We start from the raw sequence: 27,937 nt of genomic DNA on the forward strand, positions 1-27,937 counted from the left end.
ATGTAGACACAAACACAGGTATATACACAGAAACATACAAACATGTAGACACAGACAAACACAGGTATACAGAAACATACAAACATGTAGACACAGACAAACACAGGTATACACACAGAAATATACAAACATGTAGACACAGACAAACACAGGTATATACACAGAAACATACAAACATGTAGACACAGACAAACACAGGTATACAGAAACATACAAACATGTAGACACAGACAAACACAGGTATACACACAGAAATATACAAACATGTAGACACAGACAAACACAGGTATATACACAGAAACATACAAACATGTAGACACAGACAAACACAGGTATAAAGAAACATACAAACATGTAGACACAGACAAACACAGGTATACACACAGAAACATACAAACATGTAGACACAGACAAACACAGGTATATACACAGAAATATACAAACATGTAGACACAGACAAACACAGGTATACACACAGAAACATACAAACATGTAGACACAGACAAACACAGGTATACACACAGAAACATACAAACATGTAGACACAGACAAACACAGGTATATACACAGAAACATACAAACATGTAGACACAGACAAATACAGGTATACACACAGAAACATACAAACATGTAGACACAGACAAACACAGGTATACACACAGAAACATACAAACATGTAGACACAGACAAACACAGGTATACACACAGAAACATACAAACATGTAGACACAGACAAATACAGGTATACACACAGAAACATACAAACATGTAGACACAAACACAGGTATATACACAGAAACATACAAACATGTAGACACAGACAAACACAGGTATACACATAGAAACATGCAAACATGTAGACACAGACAAACACAGGTATACACACAGAAACATACAAACATGTAGACACAGACAAACACAGGTATACACACAGAAACATACAAACATGTAGACACAAACACAGGTATACACACAGAAACATACAAACATGTAGACACAGACAAACACAGGTATACACACAGAAACATACAAACATGTAGACACAAACACAGGTATACAGAAACATACAAACATGTAGACACAGACAAATACAGGTATACACACAGAAACATACAAACATGTAGATACAGACAAACACAGGTATACACACAGAAACATACAAACATGTAGACACAAACACAGTTATACACACAGAAACATACAAACATGTAGACACAGACAAACACAGGTATACACACAGAAACATACAAACATGTAGATACAGACAAACACAGGTATACAGAAACATACAAACATGTAGACACAGACAAACACAGGTATACACATAGAAACATGCAAACATGTAGACACAGAAAAACACAGGTATACACACAGAAATATACAAACATGTAGACACAGACAAACACAGGTATATACACAGAAACATACAAACATGTAGACACAGACAAACACAGGTATACAGAAACATACAAACATGTAGACACAGACAAACACAGGTATACAGAAACATACAAACATGTAGACACAGACAAACACAGGTATATACACAGAAACATACAAACATGTAGACACAGACAAACACAGGTATACACACAGAAACATACAAACATGTAGACACAGACAAACACAGGTATACAGAAACATACAAACATGTAGACACAGACAAACACAGGTATATACACAGAAATATACAAACATGTAGACACAAACACAGGTATATACACAGAAACATACAAACATGTAGACACAAACACAGGTATATACACAGAAACATACAAACATGTAGACACAAACACAGGTATACAGAAACATACAAACATGTAGACACAGACAAACACAGGTATACAGAAACATACAAACATGTAGACACAGACAAATACAGGTATACACACAGAAACATACAAACATGTAGACACAGACAAACACAGGTATACAGAAACATACAAACATGTAGACACAGACAAACACAGGTATATACACAGAAACATACAAACATGTAGACACAGACAAACACAAGTATACAGAAACATACAAACATGTAGACACAGACAAACACAGGTATACACACAGAAACATACAAACATGTAGACACAGACAAACACAGGTATACAGAAACATACAAACATGTAGACACAGACAAACACAGGTATACAGAAACATACAAACATGTAGACACAGACAAACACAGGTATACACACAGAAACATACAAACATGTAGACACAAACACAGGTATATACACAGAAACATACAAACATGTAGACACAGACAAATACAGGTATACACACAGAAACATACAAACATGTAGACACAGACAAATACAGGTATACACACAGAAACATACAAACATGTACACACAAACACAGGTATATACACAGAAACATACAAACATGTAGACACAGACAAATACAGGTATACACACAGAAACATACAGACATGTAGACACAGACAAACACAGGTATACACACAGAAACATACAAACATGTAGACACAGACAAACACAGGTATATACACAGAAACATACAAACATGTAGACACAGACAAACACAGGTATACACACAGAAACATACAAACATGTAGACACAGACAAACACAGGTATACACACAGAAACATACAAACATGTAGACACAGACAAACACAGGTATATACACAGAAACATACAAACATGTAGACACAAACAAACACAGGTATACACACAGAAACATACAAACATGTAGACACAGACAAACACAGGTATATACACAGAAACATACAAACATGTAAACACAGACAAACACAGGTATACAGAAACATACAAACATGTAGACACAGACAAACACAGGTATACAGAAACATACAAACATGTAGACACAGACAAACACAGGTATACACACAGAATCATACAAACATGTAGACACAGACAAACACAGGTATATACACAGAAACATACAAACATGTAGACACAGACAAACACAGGTAAACAGAAACATACAAACATGTAGACACAGACAAATACAGGTATACACACAGAAACATACAAACATGTAGACACAGACAAACACAGGTATATACACAGAAACATACAAACATGTAGATACAGACAAACACAGGTATACAGAAACATACAAACATGTAGACACAGACAAACACAGGTATACACACAGAAACATACAAACATGTAGACACAGACAAACACAGGTATATACACAGAAACATACAAACATGTAGACACAGACAAACACAGGTAAACAGAAACATACAAACATGTAGACACAGACAAATACAGGTATACACACAGAAACATACAAACATGTAGACACAGACAAACACAGGTATATACACAGAAACATACAAACATGTAGATACAGACAAACACAGGTATACAGAAACATACAAACATGTAGACACAGACAAACACAGGTATACAGACAGAAACATACAGACATGTAGATACAGACAAACACAGGTATACAGAAACATACAAACATGTAGACACAGACAAACACAGGTATACAGAAACATGCACATTGTAGACATATATACAAACACAAATAATTATACAGATACATGCAGATACTAACACGTTTCACAATCACATCCACCTTTTCGTTTTACCTGTGTATAGTGACCAACTCCTGGCGGAATTGGTCCCCCATAAGTGAATTCATAGACCTCAGCATACCATGAGTAGATGGTGACATTCCAAGTAGATTTGTATCTTGCCCACAACAAATTCTGTCCCGCAGAAAATCGCCCTGAAATGCAACATCTTTATTCCGTAGACAGATCTTAGAGTCAATGTGTTTGCAAATCGCAGTCTATATTATTGATAGATGAATATTTAGTAGTCTTGCCTGGGATCCACCTCTGATAATTTCCGTCATGCTTTAACTCGCAGTTCTCCGCCCATTTTTGAGCCACTAATGCAACATCATTGTCCCAGCTCTACAAAATTTGAAATCTATCTCTGTTCATAGCTGTACATTGGTTCTTTATTACAAACATGTTTTTCATTCATAGGATGTAGTAGCCCAGTGAAATTCACAATTCACCTTGTCGACTCAAAATCAACAGATATATTTTACTCTTTATAGGAATCCAGTGTAAATTTGATGTCTGTTAAGCAATATAGAGCAGAAAAAAATATCGTGTTCAGAGTAGTTTGACCATTGACCCCGTGACAAGTTTGATTTCAGTCAAACTAAAATTTCTTAAGATATTGAGCAAACAACAATACAACACCTGATCTACCGACCGACCGACAGGTAGAAACCATTAGCATGCCACATTTTTCGAGGAGCATAAAATATGCATTGATAGCTTCTTTGCTAAACGCTTAGTATGTAAAATGCGGGTCCCTTAGAAACCGAGCAGGCATTGGTAGGATAAAGAACCAACGATAGTCAGATGGTTATTTTACAAGTGGATCATTTGTAGAAATCGAATGGAGAGAAGGTGACTTAATTCAAGGTGATGCTTCATTAGTCGGTAAAAAGGTCGTTTAAGGTCACGATTGACTAATTTGGTTGTGCTTTAAACTTTTCGATGCATCTGCCATTTTTGATATATGTTTAAACACATGTTAAAATGACCAAGTTAGTCTTTCTATTCATTTCCGTCTTCTTCTATACATACGCAAAAACAATTGATCTGTGTTATGTCTATGTAGTAATAGTTTTCCAGTCTATTTTACTCCTTGTCATGTTATTTTTTTCCTTCTAATTTTTAATGTACACATTTATGTCTATCATTTTATACTGCTAAGCACCTTAGGGTAACTTGTAAAATTTGGCGCTATACAAATATTTCTATTAAATGTATAATAGACATTTAATTACATGTACTTAATCCTTGCGTGTCGGAAGCTAGATTTCTGTGAAATAAAATTACAGCATGTAGGCAAGGTATGGAAACAACCATACGAGCCTGGGTCAAGGATATTCCACGATAACCTATATGTAAACAATAAAAGAAATTCAAACAATGAATAACTATGTCGTCTCTTTTTACATTTTTTCATGTTTCAGGAAACTTAAAGACCCAATTTTAAGTTGACACCCCCAAATTGTAAGCTGCCTGCCAATCAAACATTTAACAATAGATCTCAGGTGGAGTGACATCTGCAGACACTGTGGTCTGGGGCTACCCCAGAGAGGTGTTTTGATAACAATAACAGCCAGTATCTACAGGCATTCTTTAGATCTTGAGGAAGCCCAGTATACCTGAGTTTTGATAGCAAATGACCTGTCCACAACTGCTGTTTTCTTGTAATTCAATTGTTTTTAAAAAGGCCCCTGAACAATGCAATTTCAATATAATTGTAATTTCCCCTCTTTATATACTTGTACATGTATTATAAATTACACAATCAGAAATTAAACAATAATTTGCACAATAAGTTTTAAAACTTGTAACCTATTGAAATAATTTATGTCATCAATTTACGATACCTCTATATTTATAACAGAAATTATCATTGAGTCAATGACAGAGAGAGAGAAAGAGGGGTGGGTGTAAAATGTTTGTCAGCTACCCTTAGGAATACAACCATTATTCAAACACTATGACCACAGAAACTCTGCAGAGGTCACTGAGACAGGTCCTGTGTATATCAAAACTATAAAAAAAGCATGGACAGGTAGATTTCTACCATGTTCTGCCTCTGTGTATTTCTTTGAGTGCCATGGGATATAGCAATTAAAACACTTTAGTAGACCCTGGCCACTCCAGGTAAATAACATCTGTTTAGATTAGGCTCCGCCTACATTTTCACTGACCGTATGGTCATGAGATGGGTCTTTAACTACATGTGTCATTACCACAGAACACTACATTTATCTACGTTTTAAAAATGTCTTATGCCACTGATTAAGATATAAGTTAAGCTTTCTGAAACATAAAAAAAATTGTAAACAGAGACGTCATAGATCGGAGAGAAAAATCTATTCAAAGTTCGAATTTCCTCCATTCTTTACATATTGTTTCAATTGTTACTACAAGTTATAAGCTATATGAGAGAATTAAATATCAGTGATGTAATATACTCTCAGACAATGCAGACAAACAATATGGTAAACTACGAACCTATGCATTATTCAAAACTAAGATTCTGCAGAGAAAAATATTTTTCCGTAATTCGTAATCCTCGTGTTTTGCAGTGTTTCACAAATTTTAGAATCAGTTCTCATTCTTTGGCTATTGGAACTGGACATTACACACAAACACATGTAAATGAGAGAAAACGTACTGTCTGCAAGTCTGACTGTGTAGAGGATGAATTCCATTTTGTATTTGACTGTATAGCATACCAACACCTAAGAACACCATTCATAGAGTCCATGGACATTTTGTGCAAGAATTTTATGTAACAGAGGAAAGTTTATCTGGCTTAAAAGCAACGAATTGAACAATATTATTGCAAAATTTGCCAATTACATATAGCTGTTCATTATTAAGAAACGTTGTTTTATGATGGATTTGTAATTTTTATTTCTTTATCTATCTTTTGGATAATCACTTTAAAAAAAAAAGATTTATGTATATGAACTTTGCACTCTTTGCACCCCCCCCCCCCGAACCCAAAATTGGAAATAAATTACTTACAAATTACTTACTTACTATAGGCTTTAGTGCAATATCAGTCGCTGAATTCCCTCTTTTAAATTTGACCCTCTGACTCTTCCAGTATAAAAGCGCGGGAGGGGAAGACAAATGTCAGAGGATTTAGACCCCTCCCACACACACATGTACACACACACAAACTCATTTTTTGCCATAAAACAAGAAATTACTGACATATATAGTAAAACTCCAGATTTGGCACCCAAAATGGTTGAGTATATTGGTGAATACTTCACTTTTACGTGTGGGTCGATCTTTTTTGAAAAGAATGGATCAGCAACTGACAGGATTTGCAGATTAGATAGGGGCCAATTACAAAATGCAAGAGCTAGAGGCATGACTTAAAGTTCAAAGGGCTGCAATCTAAAGCTATATGAAAAACAAGGATGGGCTTTACAAATTATGCAAACTTCAAAAGCGAGCTGCTAGAGTGATTTTAAATAGAAATTTTTATACACCTACAACAGAAATGATGCAGCAACTTAGATGGATGCCTCTGTCAGACTATTTTGTATATAGAACTATCATTCTTGTCTTCAAAGTTTTACATAGTCTAACCCCCGATTATTTAGATGTTTTTCAGTATGTTCATGAAATTAGCAGTAGATCTACCAGATTAAGTCAAAGTAATTCATTATATATCCAGAGAGCAAAGACATATTATTTTAGAAGATCTTTTACAATTTACAGTTCGCAGGTATGGAATAATATACCAGAATTTTTAAAATATTACCCAACATTGGAAACTTTTAAATCCGCTTATTTTAGAATTTTTTTCATTCAGGAAATTAAAACCATATAGATTTGTTTTTGATTATTTTCAGTTTTATTTTTATTTGTTTATTAATCTATTTTCAGTTTTAAATATGTAAATAGCATACATGTATGTATACAACATACCTTCATATACTATTTTATATTGTATCTGTATAATACTGCTGTCTGTATATATGTTTTCAGGACCACAATGTAAACTAGTTTTAAACATTGTTGTTGGATTTTTTCTAGAACAAAATGATAAAACCAAATCCTTAAATTTACTTATTACATATATAGCCTACAGAATATACAAACATAAAATGTTATGTAGATTAGATTCTTTAAGTGAAACGACTTTTAATATGTATAATCATGTTAAAAAATCATTATGTTTCTATACATCAGTATTGAAGTATATAAATGCAAAAGAGCATAAATTTTTTGAACATCTTTGTAAATTAATGTAACTTGACTGCTGTGAAGAGACCAGTATATACTATCCTTAAATATTTATCATTATAACTATACGGTCAACTTAAGACTACATTGTTTATATATTATTCCTTGAGTAATTTCTATGTTATTCTACTGTTGATATATCTACATTAACGTTGTATATGATATTTTTATGACTTCGAAAAATATTTAATATTATGTATTTTCATATAAATTATATATATACCTTATATAAAATGATAATCATAATAAAATACATTCAATCCAATGGGCCTCTGGCACCATTGTTGAGAATTAAGAGGGAGTATCCGATGATATTTTATCCCAAATAGTATGTATACTTTTTAATAAATGATGAAATTATATATATAAAAAAACAAAAACAAACAAGAAGTCCATGGGCCACATAGCTCACCTGAGTCACCTTGGCCAATATCAGAAGATTTTCCATATATATTTGCATGTAAAACCTTGGTCCCTATTATGGCCCAAACTACCCTTTGCAAACTTGAATCTACACTATGTCAGAAAGCTTTCATGTAAATGTCAACTTCTTTGGCCCAATGGTTCTTTTAAAGCTTTTTTCTATATTTGTATGTAAAACTTTGACCCTCCCCCACTTGTGTCCCCATCCTACCCCCCGGAGACCATGATTTGAACAAACTTGAATCTGCACTATGTCAGAAAGTTTTCTTGTAAATATCAGCTTTTCTGACTCAGTGGTTATTGAGAAAAAGATTTTAACTATATATTTGTATGTAAAACTTTGATCCCCCTTGTGGCCCCATCCTACCCCCGGAGCCCATGATTTGAAGAAACTTGAATCTGCACTATGTCAGAAAGTTTTCATGTAAAAATCAGCCTTTCTGGCTCAGTGGTTCTTGAGAAGAAGATTTTTCCTATATATTTGTATGTAAAACTTTGATCCCCTATTGTGGCCCCATCCAACCCCCGGAGCCCATGATTTGAACAAACTTGAATCTGCATTATGTCAGGAAGCTTTCATGTAAATCTCAGCTTTTCTGGCTTAGTGGTTCTTGAGAAGAAGATTTTTAAAGTTTTTACCTATATATTTGTGTGTAAAACTTTGATCCACCCCTTGGGGCCCCATCTTATCCCCGGGAGCCATGGTTTGAACAAACTTGAATCTGCACTATGTCAGAAAGTTTTCATGTAAAAATCAGCTTTTCTGGCTTAGTGGTTCTTGAGAAGAAGATTTTTAAAGTTTTTCCCTATATATTTGTGTGTAAAACTTTGACCCCCCCCCTCCCTTGGGGCCCCATCTTATCCCCGGGGGCCATGATTTGAACAAACTTGAATCTGCACTATGTCAGAAAGATTTCATGTAAAAATCAGCTTTTCTGGCTTAGTGGTTCTTGAGAAGAAGATTTTTAAAGATTTTTCCTATATATTTGTATGTAAAACTTTGATCCCCTATTGTGGCCCCATCCAACCCCAGGGGCCCATGATTTGAACAAACTTGAATCTGCATTATGTCAGGAAGCTTTCATGTAAATCTCAGCTTTTCTGGCTTAGTGGTTCTTGAGAAGAAGATTTTTAAAGTTTTTCCCTATATATTTGTATGTAAAACTTTGATCCCCCCTTGTGGCCCCATCCTACCACCGGGGGCCATATCAACTTGAATCTGCACTATGTCAGAAAGTTTTCATGTAAAAATCAGCTTTTCTGGCTTAGTGGTTCTTGAGAAGAAGATATTTTTAAAGATTTTTCCTATATATTTGTATGTAAAACTTTGATCCCCTATTGTGGCCCCATCCAACCCCAGGGGCCCATGATTTGAACAAACTTGAATCTGCATTATGTCAGGAAGCTTTCATGTAAATATCAGCTTTTCTGGCTTAGTGGTTCTTGAGAAGAAGATTTTTAAAGATTTTTCCTATATATTTGTATGTAAAACTTTGATCCCCTATTGTGGCCCCATCCAACCCCAGGGGCCCATGATTTGAACAAACTTGAATCTGCATTATGTCAGGAAGCTTTCATGTAAATCTCAGCTTTTCTGGCTTAGTGGTTCTTGAGAAGAAGATTTTTAAAGTTTTTCCCTATATATTTGTATGTAAAACTTTGATCCCCCCTTGTGGCCCCATCCTACCACCGGGGGCCATGATTTGAACAAACTTGAATCTGCAAAATGTCAGAAAGCTTTCAGGTAAATTTCAGCTCTTCTGGCCCAGTGGTTCTTGAGAAGAAGATTTTTAAATGACCCCACCCTATTTTTGCATTTTTGTGATTATCTCCCCTTTGAAAGGGACATGGCCCTTCATTTGAACAAACTTGAAAGCCCTTCACCCAAGGATGCTTTTGGCCAAGTTAGGTTGAAATTGGCCCAGTGGTTCTGGAGAAGAAGTCGAAAATGTGAAAAGTTTACAGACAGACGGACGCCGGACAAAATGTGATCAGAATAGCTCACTTGAACCTTCGGTTCAGGTGAGCTAAAAACTAATTGTGCTATCCTGTTTAAATAAAGGACATTATTATTATTATTATTTAGCTGACTCATTTTTATAGTCCTGAATAATTATGCTTAATTGAAAGACAAGTAATCGTAAATATACAATGCTTCAAGTATCAATCACAATACGTTACACGCCACACTTTTGAAATTTTCTGGATCCGCTCCTGTTCATTGTACGTAAGAAACAAATTTTACGCACCATCTTCATCATATTTTTGGCTGGGGGATTCACCCGGGACCTCAAAAAATTGTGTTTGTCGACTATTGCTTTCTTCTCAACCTCTGTCACGCCTGTGGATAGGTAAAATGCAAAAATAGAGCTTGGGGACTTTTTATTTACAAAATGGGAGTTCATTATATCGTAAACTGGTTCATGGTATGATAGCACACACTCACCACTGCTTCCCACCTCCGCGGATTTATTCAGACATGCGCTGTGGTTTTCTATGACCGTAAATCTGGGTTCACACTTCTGAAATGGTCAAAAATTCATCAAAACGACAAAGTAAGAACCTCGATAAATAGTCGTCGCTCGATGAGTATAAAAAGACAGAAATCAACAATGAGTTGAATTTAACAATATTAAAATGGCAGAACTCAACAGTGGATTATATCAAACAATCTGATACAAAACTATTAATCATGATGAAAAGAATAATTCATTATGAAACGATCAATCAAAATTTGTTATGAAACTAGTGATAACGATTTGTAATAAAGCAATACAATATATATCGTGATACAATTGGTATTAATCCGCAGAACAATTCTCATGGCTGTATTTGTTTCGAGACTGAAAAACGTTTGTGTATGATAAATTTAAATTTCTATAAACATATCTTGTTATTTTCTGTACCATTTGAGAAGTTTTCACGTCACAGTAGACGGATAGTCACGGTTGATTACATTTCTTTCCTCTCTCAGTGACACCGACACCTATTTACAGAAACACGTGTCTGCGCTCCGTGCGGTGAGAGGAACCAAGCGTGATTTTTTTTACAGATACAAGTATCTATGTTCCGAGTACAGAGAAAACTTAAGCGAAATCAACTAAGGGTATCCGACGATGAGAGGTCAACAGGGAAAGTCCCACATATTTTGACATAGATATATCTTCACTTTTCATCCAAAATACCCGTGACTTGCTCCCAATATCAGGCGCTTAAACAAGATACGGTCACTATCTGTTACACGTCTGAGGTTTGACGGTACCGGAATCAAAATTTGAATCCGGGATTTCCCTATTATGAAGCGAACATGCTATCCAGCCATTGATTTTTTTAAATGTTGATTCATATTAATATCTAGGCTGTAACAAAAAAAATTACATACCTGTCCCGATGAAACGATGGACATCACGTCTACAATACAAATCAAACACAATGAAAAGAAGACAGACATGACAAACACTCTATACCCAGCCAAATTTATGACAGGCCATAAAAATAACGAACTGTAAGACTTGACAATTCTTTAAGTCATTTTCTAGTTGAAAGATTGTCAGCCAGATTCAGTAAAAAGATATTAAACACATACTTAAATCATAACTATCGTGCAGTTGAAAAATATTGTGAAGAAGTCTTACTGATGTAAAATACATCCCATAATGTACCTTTCCCCTTCATTTTAACGGTATACAATTCTAAAGATGTTAGCAGCTATTTTCTCCCATTTTAAAATATGAAACAAATATCAGTCATTGATATGTCTCCATTTTTGAAGAACTAAATCATATACACATTGTTCTTGACTGTAAAAAATTATAGTCATTTCGAGTGTATCAGTTCGCAATATCGAATCCCTCATATCAACACATATGTATTTGATAAACAACTAAGAGGACAAAGAATTAAAACTAGAATAGACTGACATCTTAACTTTATGACAAACGGAATGATTTCAACTTCTCCATCGTCAACTTCCCATATTTATGTAGCAATATTCCATTATCACCTGCATATGGTGTTTATATATCTGAACTGATTCGATACGCAAGAGCTTGTTTTGTGTTTAGTCAGTGTTTGAATCGAGGCAAGCTACTGACATACAAGTTGATGGTACAGGGGTTTCAACAGTTTCGATTGAAGTCAGCATTTCGCAAATTCTATAGTCGTTATAACGATCTAGTTCGTCAATACAACCTGTCATTTGGGTCAAATGCTGTCTGACGTGTTTCATACCGATTGTTAGACCGATCTTGGCACACTGATTTTGGATAACTCCGTTTATTTGATCGGGATATAGGGCTTACGGCGGGTTTCACCGGTCGACAGGGGATTCTTACTCCTCCTAGGCACCTGATCCCACCCCTGGTGTGTCCAGGGGTCCGTGTTTGACCAACTATCTAGTTTGTATTACTTAAAGGAGTTATGAGATGGATCACTGTTAGTTATTTTCACCTTTCATAGATATTATTTTTATAGTTTACTACCTGTAATGGATATTGAATATAAAACACATAGAGATTCACTAACAGGGTACCTACTCCAACCCCTGTCCGGTTTATATACGGTACATTAGCAGTGCCGAATACGAAGCTGAAAGAAATGTTTGTTGGATCACAGCCAATCACAAAGCACGGGCTTATTCAATCACATAGGGTGTCAACGCCTACCGCGACAAGGGACCTCCGTTTTAAGGTGATATCCTAAAGACCCGTGATTCTTACTTCTAAATGCTGAGCGTTTGGCGAGAAAACACTCGTAACCTATGTTTACAACTTAAGTTTGATGCGGCTATGGCACGAGTGTGGCTCGAACTCACGACCTTCCGGTTACGAAACTAACGCTAAATCACTGAGACACCGCGACCGGTCAGGCATTCAAAAAGTTTTATTCAATCATATGATGTAAGAACATTCTTACCTGGGTTTACTAATGAATGTGTAGTTGTTTGTGCAATGTGTGACGTCAAAGGTACCGTTGTGGTCATTATGGAGGTAGAGGTGGAGGGCGTTGTTGTTATCTCCGCTACAGACGATAGGCTGTCTGCAAGAATGTGAAAAACATATATTCAGTAACCTCTCTTTCCATAGAAATATAAACTATTTGGTCTGTATATATCAATACATTTTCTCATGAATGCGTTGCAGTTGTAAACAACACACGGATGAATACAGCTAGATACAGCGCGGCTACTTTAACGGCTGGGAATTCCGCAGAAAGTTAGGTGTAGAATTAAGAAATAAACTCCAATCTAGAAAATAAATGATATTATGACCACTTTAATCACGAGAATATTACGTACGTAAGAATGTGCCTACACTGTATATTATAACCCCAATGCCATTGAATAACAATACCATTGTTACAAAGCTTTGAAAATGTTCTAAGTTGAGCAAGAAATAAAACATACAAATCAAATAGTGATAATGCATAAAACCTTCTTTAACAATAAGAATAAAATGACATTTCACGGAGATTCGGTCACTTCAAGGATAATCCTATTGATTACTATAATACTTACAGTTACACAGTTTACATAGAATGGGGCACGTGTATGGTGTGTTACTATAATACTTACAGTTACACACTTTACAAAGGACGGGACACGTGTATGGTATGTTACTGTATTGGGCACACTGGGCGATGGATACTGAAGACGTACAGAAGGAAGGGTCAGGCGTCAGAGCGGAGCAGTTCACTGTAAAAATAGAGGTTCATAATAAACCTCCCAATTACAAAAAACGTCATGGCTACTCTCCATAAACGTCACAATTAGTTACAATAAACGTCACAATTAGTTGCAATAAACGTCACAATGACTTCAAATTAACTTCACAATTACTTACAATAAACGTCAAAATTAGATACAATGATTCACATCACGGTTAGTCAAAGTAAACGCTATGATTAGTCACAATAAACATCCCAATTACTCACATATACTTGATGGGTTGTCACAATTAGTTCCAATAAACGTCAGAATTAATCACAATAAACGTCACAATTAATCACGATAAACGTCACAATTAGTTACAATAAACGTCACAATTAATCACAATAAACGTCACAATTAGTTACAATAAATGTCACAATTAACGCCATGGTTACCCATAATAAGTTTTACGATTAGTTACAATAAATATCAAAATTAATCACAAACAAAACTCTAACATGTGCCGGTAGAGAAAGAGTTTATCACGAAGGGTTAGAAGACATCCGAATTTACTCAGGTTAAACATTGTTTTGATTTTCTCTCTCTCTCTCTCTCTCTCTCTCTCTCTCTCTCTCTCTCTCTCTCTCTCTCTCTCTCTTCTTTTTCATAACATAAACCTTTTTAGTAAACAAAAGGACGGGGAATATTACTAATATATATAAACAGCCTGTCTGTCGTAAGTTTTTATTTAAGGATGAAGGATTCTTTTGATTAGTTGCAATAATGAATCCAAAAACAAGCACATCGAATCGAGGGTTGGGATTGCCACATTCCCTATCCTTTATCTTTACATGCAAAGTAAGGTATATCTATAATGGATCCCTTCACCCATCCTATTTTATGCAGTGGAACTGAAATGTAAGTATGCATGTTTGATCCCATAAATTGAACGTCCCCTCTCCTAGATAAGATTCTGAAATTTATGATGTGGAAATTGTCTCCCTCCCTACGATTTCAGGATTTTGAATAATTGTGAAGGGAGAAATAGAACTAAAGGGAAACTTTTTTTTTTTTTCTGGCTTTGTTTATTATCATTTGTTTATTGTTGTTTTGTTTGTTTTCTTATTTTCTGGTTTTCTTTTGTGGGATTTTTTTTTTTTTTTTTTTTTGGTTTTCTTTTTTGGGTTGGGGGTTGGGAGTGGTTACTTCTTTGTTTGTTCGTGGGTTTTCTTTATCTTCTTTCCTTTACTTGTCATTTGTTTTGAACAATTATGAGGTCAACTTCTCCAGCTGGTCCCACTTTGAAAATAATATGCTAAGTGTCTGAGTAATGTCATCCTCTAGTGCTTATTTGCTTATTCAGATGCTTATTTTTCAAGGACTACCCTTTATCTTTGGTATTCATAAGTGGTTCCCCTCTCTTACGCTTTCAAAAGTGGATCTACCACAGTTGTCAGTATCTACCGAGTGTACAGTACAGTAGTCGACGTGGGAGAATTTACGGTAGTACATTGGCAGCATTGAGTGTTGTAGATTTCTCCTCATTTGATATCGATCGTAGTAGATTACAGTGTCAGTGAGCAGTGAAATGGTAAGAATTTACTTACTGGGACAATAAAATCACTCACGTGAACACTGGCTGCCGGTATAGTAAGGTCTGTTCAGTGAACAATGACATGTACACGTGGTCAAGTCCAGAATTCCATCGTTCTCACAAACCACTCCATCACAATCTGAAAGAAAGCACCAAATAATGTACATAGGGCTACAGGACAAGCCGAGAGGAAGACATTATTCGATTGAACTTCATAACTCTATTAAATCATCAGCTTCGCGTCCCTCATATATATATGCACACTCTTTCTAAAAAAAATTAACGAAATTCTGATATTTTTTTCCAAAACTCTTTTCTTTCATCATAATTATCTGTATCATTTTCGAATCAGATTAATGTTCGTTATCTTCACCTTGCATTGAACACCGGTGATGTCCATTTATACAACTTACAGTAATACATCAGAGCTAAGTTTATGTTTTTAATTGCAACAATCAGGAACTATGAAGATATGGTAATATAGATCAATATTATTTTGTAGAAACAAAATCGGACGTAAATGAATCTCACCAAACATTATATATTATTGACAAACGTCACGCATCTCCTTAAATACATTTTGCCTCATACTTACTACAAAGGTTATTTTCACATCTGTTGGGACAGTCAGCACAGCTGGTGCCGTTTTTATATGGCTGCATATTGTAAGAATTCCCTCTGTAAAAGATAATATCTGCAGATAATTCCGTTTACCTGATCAGGATATAGGGCTCACGGCGGGTGTGACCGGTCAACAGGGGATGCTTACTCCTCCTAGGCACCTGATCCCACCTCTGGTGTGCCCAGTGTTTCATACCGATTGTTAGACCGATCTTGGCACACTGATTTTGAATAACTCCGTTTATCTGATCGGGATATAGGGCTTACGGCGGGTTTCACCGGTCGACAGGGGATTCTTACTCCTCCAAGGCACCTGATCCCACCCCTGGTGAGTCCAGGGGTCCGTGTTTGCCCAACTATCTATTTTGTATTGCTTATAGGAGTTATGAGATTGATCACTGTTCGTTATCTTCACCTTGCACCTGTATCAATCCGAGAATTTGTTTGTCATTTGTAAAACTGTGTTCACGTCACTAAAAAACAAAGTCTAGCCTTATCTTGTGATTTGTTAACGTAATGGCGGATCCAGAAAACTTTCAAATGGGGGTGCCCCAAAGTTTGTACCTTTTTCACCTAAGCATCCAAGAAGAGCAGAAATGGAAAAGAAATGTTTTTTAAAAAACAAAAAACAAATATTCAACCAAAGGGGTGGGGTTGCAATTCCCATAACCCCTCTCTCTCTCTCTATCCGCCTTCCCTTTCCAGATCCGCCCCATCTCCAGATCCGCCACAGTAACCGGAAACCAGAGCGGAAGAATGTGATTAGAAATATACTGATGTAGTTGGAAGGTTCCAATCTTTATTCATTATTTGACAATCTGGAGTTTATTATTATCATTCTGGTTATTGCCAAGTTATAGCTGATTGTAGTGATTATTTATATCTTGACCACCTGTCTGGTTAAATCGATTAGATAAAGGTCTGGATGTACTGCTTATGTTTGATTCTATTGATTACTTATGACTGATTGTACAATGTTTGCGGGTTTTGTCTTGTCTAAGCATTGCCCAGTTATTGGTTGTATTGACTGATACATGGTGATATTGACTGATGTATGGTGATATTGAATGATATAGGGTGATATTGAAAGATATATATATATATATATATATATATATATATATATATATATATATATGGGAATATTGACTGACGTATGGTGACATTGACTGATGACTAATGATATTGGCCAATTTTTGCTTATATCAACTAATGTTTGATTATAATCACTAATGGTGATATTGACTGATATATTGACTGATTTATGGTGATATTGACTAATGTCTGAAGATAGTCATTAATGTATGGTAATATTGACTGATGTATGGTGATACTGACTGATATATAGTGATATTGACTGATGTATAGTAATATTGACTACTCACGCTGGAGAGTAATTACACACATAGTAGTGTACTCCTTTCGCTTGGCAGTGGGCGTAGCCACAACCCACTTTTATGGAGTCTGCCCATACAATCTGTAAAATTAAATCAAAATCAAATAGTACTTACTCTAATATTCTGAAGGGCCTGTCGGGGTCAGTGAACAAGGTTAAAATCAAATATTGATAACCAACTTTCGTGACACACAGAGAAACACAAATATGTAGAAACCTCTATACACAGAAAAACACATACATAGATATACACAGACACAACCAAACATGTGCAAAGATACAAACACACATCAATACAAACATATACACAGAACACACATACACACACACATTCAGACAAAGACAAACACATATACACAGACATAAAGAAACATGCAGACATAGACACACACAAACACACAGACATACATATATACAGAAACATACAGACACAGACAAACACACAGACATACCGAAACATGCATACAAAAACACATGCATATACACAAACACACAGACATACCGAAACATGCAAATAAAAAAACCCACATATACAAGGTGAAGATAACGAACAGTGATCAATCTCATAACTCAATACAAAATAGATAGTTGGGCAAACACGGACCCCTGGACACACCAGAGGTGGGATCAGGTGCCTAGGAGGAGTAAGCATCCCCTGTTGACCGGTCACACCCGCCGTGAGCCACAAACACACATACACACAGAAACATGTAGACACATGGACAGACAAACACATGCATAGACATAAATATACATAGATACAAAAATATATTATGAGATTGATCACTGCTCGTTATCTTTGCCTTTTATTCAGAACATCCCGTGGGGATCCGTGTTAGAATAGGTCATCAGTACCCCCTTGCTTGTCGTAAGAGGCGACCGCCCCGGTCCTTCGGATGAAACCGCAAAAACCGAGGTCCCGTGTCGCAGTAGGTGTGGCACGATAAAGATTCCTCCCTGCTCAATGGCCATAAGCGCCGAGGTTAGACCTAAATTTTGCAGCCCTTCATCGGCAGTAGTGTCGTCTCCATATGAGTGAAATATTCTCGAGAGGGACGTAAAACAATATTCAATCAATCAATCACTCAGAACACACAGACATACCGACACATAGATACATACACAAATATGCAAATACAGAGACAAAGATATTTCATACACACACACACACACACCCATTTTCATTTTACCTGAGTATAGTGACCAACTCCTGGCGGAATTGGTTTTCCATAAGTGAATTCATAGACCTCAGCATACCATGAGTAGATGGTGACATTCCAAGTAGATTTGTATCTTGCCCACAACAAATTCTGTCCCGTAGAAAATCGCCCTAAAATGAAACATCTTTATCACGTACATAAAGATCTTACAGTTAGTATGGTTGGAAATCTATATAATTGACAGATGAATATTTAGTAGTCTTGCCTGGGATCCGCCTCTGATAATTCCCGTCATGCTTTAACTCGCAGTTCTCCGCCCACTTTTGTGCCACTAGTGCAACATCATCATCCCAACTCTACAAAATTAGAAATCTACCTCTGTTCATAATTATACATTCATTAATTATTACGAAAGAATCTATTTTCGTCTATAGGTTATAGTAGCCCAGTGACATGCATAATTGACCTTGTGACCTCAAAATCAACATTGACATTTTACTCTTTATAGGACACCATTAACACAAATTTGATATTTTTTAAACAAAGAGTTCTTAAAAGATATTGAGGGGGAAAATTATTATATTCAGACTAATTGGACCATTGACCTTGTGACAAGTTTCATCAATGATGTCAGTCAAGCAAAGATTTCTTAAAGGACACATCTCGTGTTTTCAAAGTATACAGAATTATATGCATTTTGTCTTCCTTATGCTTATAGAAATTAATTGCAATAGTTCGTTCATTGAAGTATTGCGATAATTAGTCACAATATGGACTTAAATCTAAGCCCCGATTTCAAAAAGCCTAGTTAATTAGATAGGTAGTCACGTGGTACAGTGACGTCATATGCGACCTTCGTCGATCAACTTGTTGTAATAGTAGTGTTAGATATTTTTAAAAACTCGGGTTTTAGGGCCTAATTTATTTACCATGAATAACATTTATTTCGATGTTGACAAATTTCCCGAGTCTTATATCTTTTAGCCACCAGTGCATACAAATAGCGACCCAAATGTAGCAAGGAAAGCGAGTATGAAATCTGCATAAATTTGCGAGTAAATAATGTTTACATGGGATCACTGTCTAAACACTATTTGGTAATGCCATTTCTGTAAACAACTGTAATTAGCGTTGTTGCTTTTCTAAAATAAACAGAGCAATTATTATTAAATTTATTTTTGGAGAAGTTAGATAGACCTAAATTATAATACGATTAATTATGTAGCATTGACAACTATAGACCTACTGTCACGGGTGCATTTCGGGGAAAAAATATAATAAAAATGATCAAACTTATTGTGAAAATCACAATACTTTTAAATTATTTTATTCAAGCAATTTTATTAATCATTCTTTTTTGTTATCTACACATTGTTACTGTAACGTGCGAGACCCGAGCGATCTCCTTGGGATCGTACTTGGTTTGTCCAAGTCTTATAAGGATAATAACGAATGCAAAATATACAGATAATGGACACTTGTCTAGTGTAAAACAAATTCAAATATACAGATATGCTTGTGTCACTTGCCTAGTGCTATAATTAACAAAGAGAAATCACTTATGCCTATTTTAATCAAGGTGCTGCCTCTTGGCTACCCACACAACTTGGCAGCTTGCCACTTGGCTTACTCACACAACTTGGCAGCTTGCCACTTGGCTTACTCACACAACTTGGCAGCTTGCCACTTGGTAGCTTGCCACTTGGTCACCCGCACTTGCCACTTGGCTTATGCAAACACTCGTATAGCCACACGAACCGTAGTCAACTTGGCTCTCTGTGATCACTTGGTCACCCGCACTTGCCAAACAGTAGTATAACTATGATAACTACTTACATTAGTACTAGTTCTGACTCTCACGACTATGGTCTCTAGTTTATAATTAAGTCTGACAAGAATTTGTCGTCATGCAAGTTGAACACGTCAATTCACACCCTAGCACACCGGCCATTTTCGTACATAAATAATCTTTACGTCAATAAGCATAATTTTCTATAGGCAAGAATCCGATTTTTGAGCTTACTTTGCTCATCTGAACCAAACATTCATTTTCATCTTATTTATATACATACAACATTCCTTCTTGTAATATCTTTTAATCAATTAACACGTTAATTAAATTATATACAATGATTTCTTGATTTACAAAATACTGCAAAGGGGAGTAACTCTCAACCGCTTCATTTCTCCCCCCTGAAGCTCATGCGTCCCGCATGACAATATTCACAAGATAACATTGCACTATTTGGCACAAAACAAAGATTAGATTACACAGATATAAATGAAAAATTTAGAGACTGCTGAACTGTCTGCTCAAATGTTAGCCTATCTGTTCTATTACACATGTCACAAGTCTGCTTTCTACAACATTTTCTCCTTCTTCACGGTGATGACTTTTTCCCCCATTCTCTCTGACAATGGTGGTTGTAGTTATTGACTTTGTATACCGGACTGGCTCTGTTTGAGTACAGGAGTCTACCATGTCTCTCTCTGTCTACAAGTCTGCAGACCTAGCCGACTGGACAGGAGGATCTCTCTGCTCAGACTCAATCATAATAGAACAAGGTCGAGCTACCTTGGGTGGTGCTGGGCTGTATACTGGCATTGGAGAAGTTCTCTTCCTAACAGTAGGATCACATGTTGATCGCCTTTTTGTCGCCTGACTTCTCCTTTCAAGCTGCACAGTCTCTATAGCCTCCCCAATACTAACATCTGGGTCTTCAGCCAACCACGCGTCATCATCCTCTGATGCAGATCCATCATTGTCTCCTTCAGTCCCTTTAGACGAAATGTTCTCACTACTTTGCGTATCTTCTACAGTATGGTCGTCACATGTATCCTCCGTCACCTTGCTACACGAGGGATGGTCATTTTTCTCACTCTGTCTTGTTGAATGATTTCGTTTGACATGCCTCAGATAATTAATCTTCTTGTCTGTGGAATAGTCACACTGTTTGCAGAAGAATCTGTTCTCAATATGGTGTTTGACTATCCCAGTTCGGCCAAAGTCAAAGTTATTCTCTGCAAACAGGCTTGCATATTTAAAGAGAAACTCTTTCGCCTTCTGTCTCTGTTCAGAAGTCAACCCGCTTTCCGATTTTCTGAGTAAATCGGCAAGGTCCTTACGTAGCTCTTTGGGTGGTAATATGTCGTCATACAGAGCCTTTTCCTGTACTTCTCCAATTCCTGTCAACTGTCCTACAACTGTCCCTGTATGCAACACCTTGGATTCCTCACTGACGTTCATCAACCTTACAGGAACTGTTTCCCGTGGACACACAATCATCCTTGCGGTCAATGCACCTGCTTTCATAGTCTCCTTGCATACTGGCTCTACTATACTATCGCATCTTGGCAGATTTAATCCATCTGGCACACATACTTTCCCTTGGATAATGACCTCGCTTCTTGGGGGAATACTCACAGCCCCTACTGTTGTAACGCGGAAACAGCCTAGTGTCCCCTTTATTGACATAATGATATCCTTTCCGTTAATGCTCAGCACTTCATTGCTCATGTCTATTGTACAGCTGTTTGCCTTTAGGAAGTCAAGACCTAAAATGCCATCTACCTTGATGTCGGTCACAACAGCTTCGTTGTGGTAGATCTTTTTGTCAATAGTAAAGTTAAACTCCGCCTTCCCTCTGACAGACAGTGGAGTACCATTGGCAGACATAATGGTCTGCTTTACCGTATGTAGGTTTGGTCTAACAGTTTCTGACAATCTCTCGTACAATCTTGCCGACACGAGAGTAACAGTAGCCCCGGTGTCAACCAAAACTTTTGTCCTCTCACCCTGGATATTGACACTGACGAACAACCCACATTCTTCAATTAAAGATCCGAGTCCAACAGACACTTGGGGACCTTTACTTGGTCCTTTGTCATCTGGGTGAGTCTTCGACTTGCAGTCATCAGTTTTACCATATTTCTGTTTGGGCCTATTTCTCAACGTAGGAGAGTTGCGCTTGATGTGCCCTGGTTTGTTACATTCATAGCATATGATTTCTTGTCTTGATCTATATGACTTCTTAACACTGTTCTTGTGCCACCTGTTATTCTCTTGTTGCCTCGATGTCTTTAGTTCCTTCAGCTCTTCTGCTAGGCTTTTCATACTATATTCCATACACTTCACCCAGCCCTCAAGTCTGCCGCTTGCAACTGTTTCAGGTTGCTCTTCTACCACAGCTGATCTTCAATGTCCCTTTAGCTCTCTTTCCCTTCATCTGACTCTGTTATATGCCTCTAGCTCTACTGCGAGACTTATAGATTCATTCAGGTTTGCTGGTCGTGACTGTTTGATTCGAATACGAATATCGGAATCTATAAGTACATCTATGAAATGATCCTTTGCGAGTGTTTCTCTGACTTCACCAGGTGCCGTTGGATACGCTAAGTTTGTAAGGCGTCGAATGGCTTGACCTAGCTCAGACAATGTCTCTGTCGCCTTTTGTCGTCTTTCAGCTGCACCCTGTATAAATCAGTCTGGTTTGGAGGAGAGAATCTTTCTTGCAGGGATCTAACAAGGGCTCCGCAATGCTGTCCTCTGTCACTTGGCATGTCAACAAGTACAGCTTGAGCTTGTCCACGCAGTGACAAAGCAAGGAACAATCCCTTTTTCTCCTCGTCCCAACCATTGACATTGGCACAGGCTTCAAAATGGCACTTGTAATCAAACCAAGAGTTTGAGCCATCGTATGTTGCTGGCTTAATGGCAATTTTACTGTCTCTATCTGCTCTAGGCATCTCTGTCCGGAATGATGCACTTCTATGGTCTTTAGGAACAACCGGTTCAGAAGACTTCTGACGATCACTAGCGCCAAAGGACAGATTGCTTTTCAGCCAGTCACTATCCTCTTTTCCTTTACCCTGTTGCTCGTCAGCAAAGTGTACCTTCGGTCGCGCCCCTCCACTGGCATGAGCATATTGCGACCTGCCTCTTTGGTCATACCTTTCGTAATTTGCATCTTCCTGTGCACTGTGGTCTGTAAACGAAAATGATGTATCTTTTGGCAACATTTCTCGTCGGTACAACTCATAAGATCCATGTGTCAAATTGTCTTGACTTTTTGTATCATGATATTTATCACTCATTGGAGTGGAGCTGTCAAGACGATATTGCTTCAATTTCTCCTCCATCCTATCCAACGTTGCACGCAAACTTGCGTCCATAGCAATGTGGTCTTTTCCCGTTGCACTCATTACGTCCTATAAGATCCCGCCGCTGCCACCAAATTTTGTAACGTGCGAGACCCGAGCGATCTCCTTGGGATCGTACTTGGTTTGTCCAAGTCTTATAAGGATAATAACGAATGCAAAATATACAGATAATGGACACTTGTCTAGTGTAAAACAAATTCAAATATACAGATATGCTTGTGTCACTTGCCTAGTGCTATAATTAACAAAGAGAAATCACTTATGCCTATTTTAATCAAGGTGCTGCCTCTTGGCTACCCACACAACTTGGCAGCTTGCCACTTGGCTTACTCACACAACTTGGCAGCTTGCCACTTGGCTTACTCACACAACTTGGCAGCTTGCCACTTGGTAGCTTGCCACTTGGTCACCCGCACTTGCCACTTGGCTTATGCAAACACTCGTATAGCCACACGAACCGTAGTCAACTTGGCTCTCTGTGATCACTTGGTCACCCGCACTTGCCAAACAGTAGTATAACTATGATAACTACTTACACTAGTACTAGTTCTGACTCTCACGACTATGGTCTCTAGTTTATAATTAAGTCTGACAAGAATTCGTCGTCATGCAAGTTGAACACGTCAATTCACACCCTTGAACACCGGCCATTTTCGTACATAAATAATCTTTACGTCAATAAGCATAATTTTCTATAGGCAAGAATCCAATTTTTGAGCTTACTTTGCTCATCTGAACCAAACATTCATTTTCATCTTATTTATATACATACAACATTCCTTCTTGTAATTTCTTTTAATCAATTAAATTATATACAATGATTTCTTGATTTACAAAATACTGCAAAGGGGAGCAACCCTCAACCGCTTCAGTTACTTAGGAAGTGGGAACGCGGCGTGCTGTTGTTGTAAACACGTACGCGTTCCTTAAAAAACAATGAAAGCATTATAAATCAATTCAAAGTTGGGAAATATCATATTTTATTATTTATAATTGAAAGTTCTATTATCTTTTATCTTTAAATTTCTTTTTTAAAATTACCAGTTGGTAGACACTGCTAGCAAAGTTCTGCCTATATGTTGTTACAAGGTACAGGTCAGTTGGTGCGAGTGTGTATTGAATTTGATAGCAGAACAGAAAGCATATATGCGGTAGGCCTATATGTAACAGTGCGAAGCTTCGATAGAACCATTTTCTTGCAGTTTATATACGTCTTTGTCCAAGAGCTTGTTTGAAAAAGTATAGGGGCAAACTCTACTGGGGTTTTTTATGGCAAAGTCGTTGTGCCGACAAAAAATATTCACGTCTTGTCCCTCATACCTTCCTTCGAAAATTGAAAATCCAAATCATCTCTACTGACAGCAAGTACACCCTTAAACGGCACAAAACACCCCAAATGCAGTGTTATTTACAAGCTGTTAATGTGATAATTGTTTGTTTGTCAATCAAATCTAATCTATTTATGAAATGGCTAACAACCGTTTTCAAATCTTCTCGCTCGAGGTCGCATATGACGTCACAGATAATGGCGCGTAATATATCGAAGAAAATGTGCATATCGCAAGATTTGAATTTCATCGCTATCAAACTCGAAAACTACGCAAATTGTTTCTTTTAAAACACATGTAAAGTAGTTTTAGGCATGAAATGAATTAATTTTGCTGAAAAAAATTAATAAGTTTAAAAACATGCGACGTGTCCTTTAAGAAATTGAGCGGATACCCAGCACAATACTTGGTCTTCAGACCGACCAACAGGTAGAAACCAATAGTAAGCCCCCTTTTTTCAAAGGAACAAAACAAATATGCAACGATTTCTTTAGTAAACAAACTTAGCATTAACCCCACGTTTGGTAATCGTACTTATACTCCAACTGACCTTTCAAAAGATCAAATTCTTCAAAATCACGTTTCGGGGTTAGACACATTTGATATCCCAGTCAATGGGTCGGATGAATATGAGTTATCGTACTTATACTGGATTCCTAAACTTCATAAAAACCCATCCAAACAACGATCCATAAGACAGGGCCCAATTGTAAGACACAAGAACTAGAGACATGGCTTAAAGTTCGGAGGGCCGCAACCTAGAGCTGGCTATCATTCGTATTTGCAACTTTTTAGATGCTTAATTGAAAGACAAGTAATCGAATTATTTTTAAATGCAAGCATACGTTGTTTCGTATACCAATCAGAATATGTTTACACGCCACGTTATTGAAATTTTCTGGATCCATTCCTGTTGCTACTCTGAAACAAAATACACACCATTTTCATCATATTTTTGGCTGGTGGTTTCACTTGTGACCTCAACAAATTGTGTGTGTCGACTATCTCTTTCTTCTCTACGTTTGTCACACCTATGGAGAGGTAAAATGCATCAATAATAGAATTGGGATATTTTTCTTTCCAAAATGAGAGTTCATGATATCGTAAACTGTTTCATGGTATATGGCACACACTCACCACTGCTTCCCACCTCCGTGGATTTATTCAGACATGCGCTGTGGTTTTTTATCACCGTAAATCTGGGTTCACACTTCTGAAATGGTCAAAAATTCATCAAAACGACAAAGTAAGAATCTCGATAAATAGTCGTCTCTCGATGAGTACAAAAGGACAGAAATCAATAATGAGTTAATTGAACAATATGAAATGGCAGAACTCAGCACTGGATTATATTAAACAATGTGATAGATAACTAATCATAGCCATATGCTTTAAATTTTTAACAATACCAATTTGTAATGAAAATAACAACTCATTGTGAAAATTTGTTATGAAACTAGCAAAGACGATTTGTAATAAAACAATACAATATTTGTCGTGATACAGGCACATAGTTAGGTTTCGTGAGAAATTGTGATATTTCGTGATGTATCATTCTCGCAATAAACATGCAGATGTATTAATCCTCAGAATAATTCCCATGACTTTGTTAGTTATACGGGCAAATATTGTCTTTTTCTACAATTGAAAAAGCTTTTCTTCAGAACTGGAAAACGCTTGAGTAAAACTGCATTTACAAACACTGAAGCATACTACTAAACCATTTGAATCGTTCCGTCCCGATAAGAATCATTCCATTCCCACATCAAACCGTTACATTCAAATCTTTCAGCGTTCCGTTACCAAACCAAAGCGTTCCATTCTTATCTAAAACCGTTTCCTCAAACAATTCATTCCGGAGTGGCGATTCGGAACTCACGTGCCAGTGCATTATTGTAGGACAATATGACACTTGGTAGAAACACGTATCTGTGCTCCGAGTGGAGAGAGGAACGAAGTGGGATTTATTTACAAAAAGTACGTGTCTGTGCACCGCGTGGAGAGGAACGAAGTGGGATTTATTTACAAAAAGTACGTGTCTGTGCACCGCGTGGAGAGGAACGAACTGAAATCAACCATGGGTATCCGACGATGAGACGTCATCAGCTGTAGGTGAAGTACCACATATTTTAACCTATCTACATGTACGACGCTACAGGCTCTGGTTGTACTAACGCCTATCGTAACAAAGAATCTCCCCCTTTTTTTCTTTTCTTTTTTTTTTTTTTGCCCTTCTCTTCATTTTGTGTTCTTTATGGGATTTATGAGATTAGTCACTGTTATCTTCACTTCTCGTCTCAATGCTCCTAATGCTGGGCGCTTGGAGAAGGCGCAGTTACTACCCCTGTTACACCTCTGAGGTTTGACACGGTACTGGAGAAAACAGTCACTAACTGTTACACGTCTGAGGATTGTCGCGGTAGTGGAGAAGGCGCAGTTACTAGCTGTTACATGTCTGACGTTTGACGCGGTGGTGGAGAAGGCGCAGTTACTACCTGTTACACGTATGAGGATTATCGCGGAGTCGGGATTGAGAATCGAAGCCGGGAAAGTTAATTCAGATAATTCATATTATCTAGGCTGTGATAAGTTTTCCAATGTTAATTCATATAATATAGGCTGTAATAACTATACAATGCAAGGTGAAGATAACGAACAGTGATCAATCTCATAACTCCTACAAGCAATACAAAATAGATAGTTGGGCAAACAATGTTACTTCATATTATCTAGGTGTGATAACTTTACAATGTTAATTCATATTTTCTAGGCTGTGATAAGTTTTCCGATG

General features: G+C 37.0%; 2 protein-coding genes across 2 annotated transcripts in view; both read right to left on the bottom strand.

Annotated features, from left to right (window-relative positions):
- The window catches only part of LOC125674523 (peptidase inhibitor 16-like), a 33,300-nt gene extending 14,568 nt beyond the window's left edge, over positions 1–18,732 (bottom strand). The window contains exons 1-11 of the mRNA XM_056159317.1: positions 18,689–18,732; positions 17,488–17,579; positions 16,077–16,159; positions 15,516–15,620; positions 13,813–13,932; positions 13,155–13,277; positions 11,623–11,651; positions 10,687–10,762; positions 10,490–10,581; positions 3,833–3,923; positions 3,594–3,733 (exon numbers count right to left, since the gene is read on the bottom strand). Coding sequence (XP_056015292.1) covers positions 3,594–3,733; positions 3,833–3,923; positions 10,490–10,581; positions 10,687–10,762; positions 11,623–11,651; positions 13,155–13,277; positions 13,813–13,932; positions 15,516–15,620; positions 16,077–16,143 — 843 coding nt within the window. The 5' untranslated portion in view covers positions 16,144–16,159; positions 17,488–17,579; positions 18,689–18,732. The remainder of the gene's footprint in view (positions 1–3,593; positions 3,734–3,832; positions 3,924–10,489; positions 10,582–10,686; positions 10,763–11,622; positions 11,652–13,154; positions 13,278–13,812; positions 13,933–15,515; positions 15,621–16,076; positions 16,160–17,487; positions 17,580–18,688) is intronic.
- On the bottom strand, positions 17,484–21,140 carry LOC130053668 (cysteine-rich secretory protein 3-like). The gene is made up of 4 exons (XM_056161056.1): positions 21,000–21,140; positions 18,924–19,014; positions 18,689–18,828; positions 17,484–17,579 (listed from the first exon to the last, which is right to left on the bottom strand). The coding sequence occupies exons 1-4, from the start codon at positions 21,138–21,140 to the stop codon at positions 17,484–17,486; spliced, it is 468 nt and encodes a 155-aa protein (XP_056017031.1).
- Between the last annotated feature and the right edge of the window lie 6,797 nt (positions 21,141–27,937).

Source organism: Ostrea edulis, chromosome 3 (assembly GCF_947568905.1).
Source record: "Ostrea edulis chromosome 3, xbOstEdul1.1, whole genome shotgun sequence".
NCBI lineage: Eukaryota > Metazoa > Mollusca > Bivalvia > Ostreida > Ostreidae > Ostrea > Ostrea edulis.

Bases quoted from the DNA above. Each gene is read 5' to 3' on its own strand.
- LOC130053668 (XM_056161056.1), bottom strand. From the start codon at position 21,140: ATGGTAGACTCCTGTACTCAAACAGAGCCAGTCCGGTATACAAAGTCA. The intron at 19,015-20,999 runs GTAATAGAACAG...CTAATTTTGTAG, and splicing joins AAAGCAGACTTGTGACATGT to AGTTGGGATGATGATGTTGC. The intron at 17,580-18,688 runs GTAAAATGAAAA...TTAATTTTACAG, and splicing joins GAGTTGGTCACTATACTCAG to ATTGTATGGGCAGACTCCAT.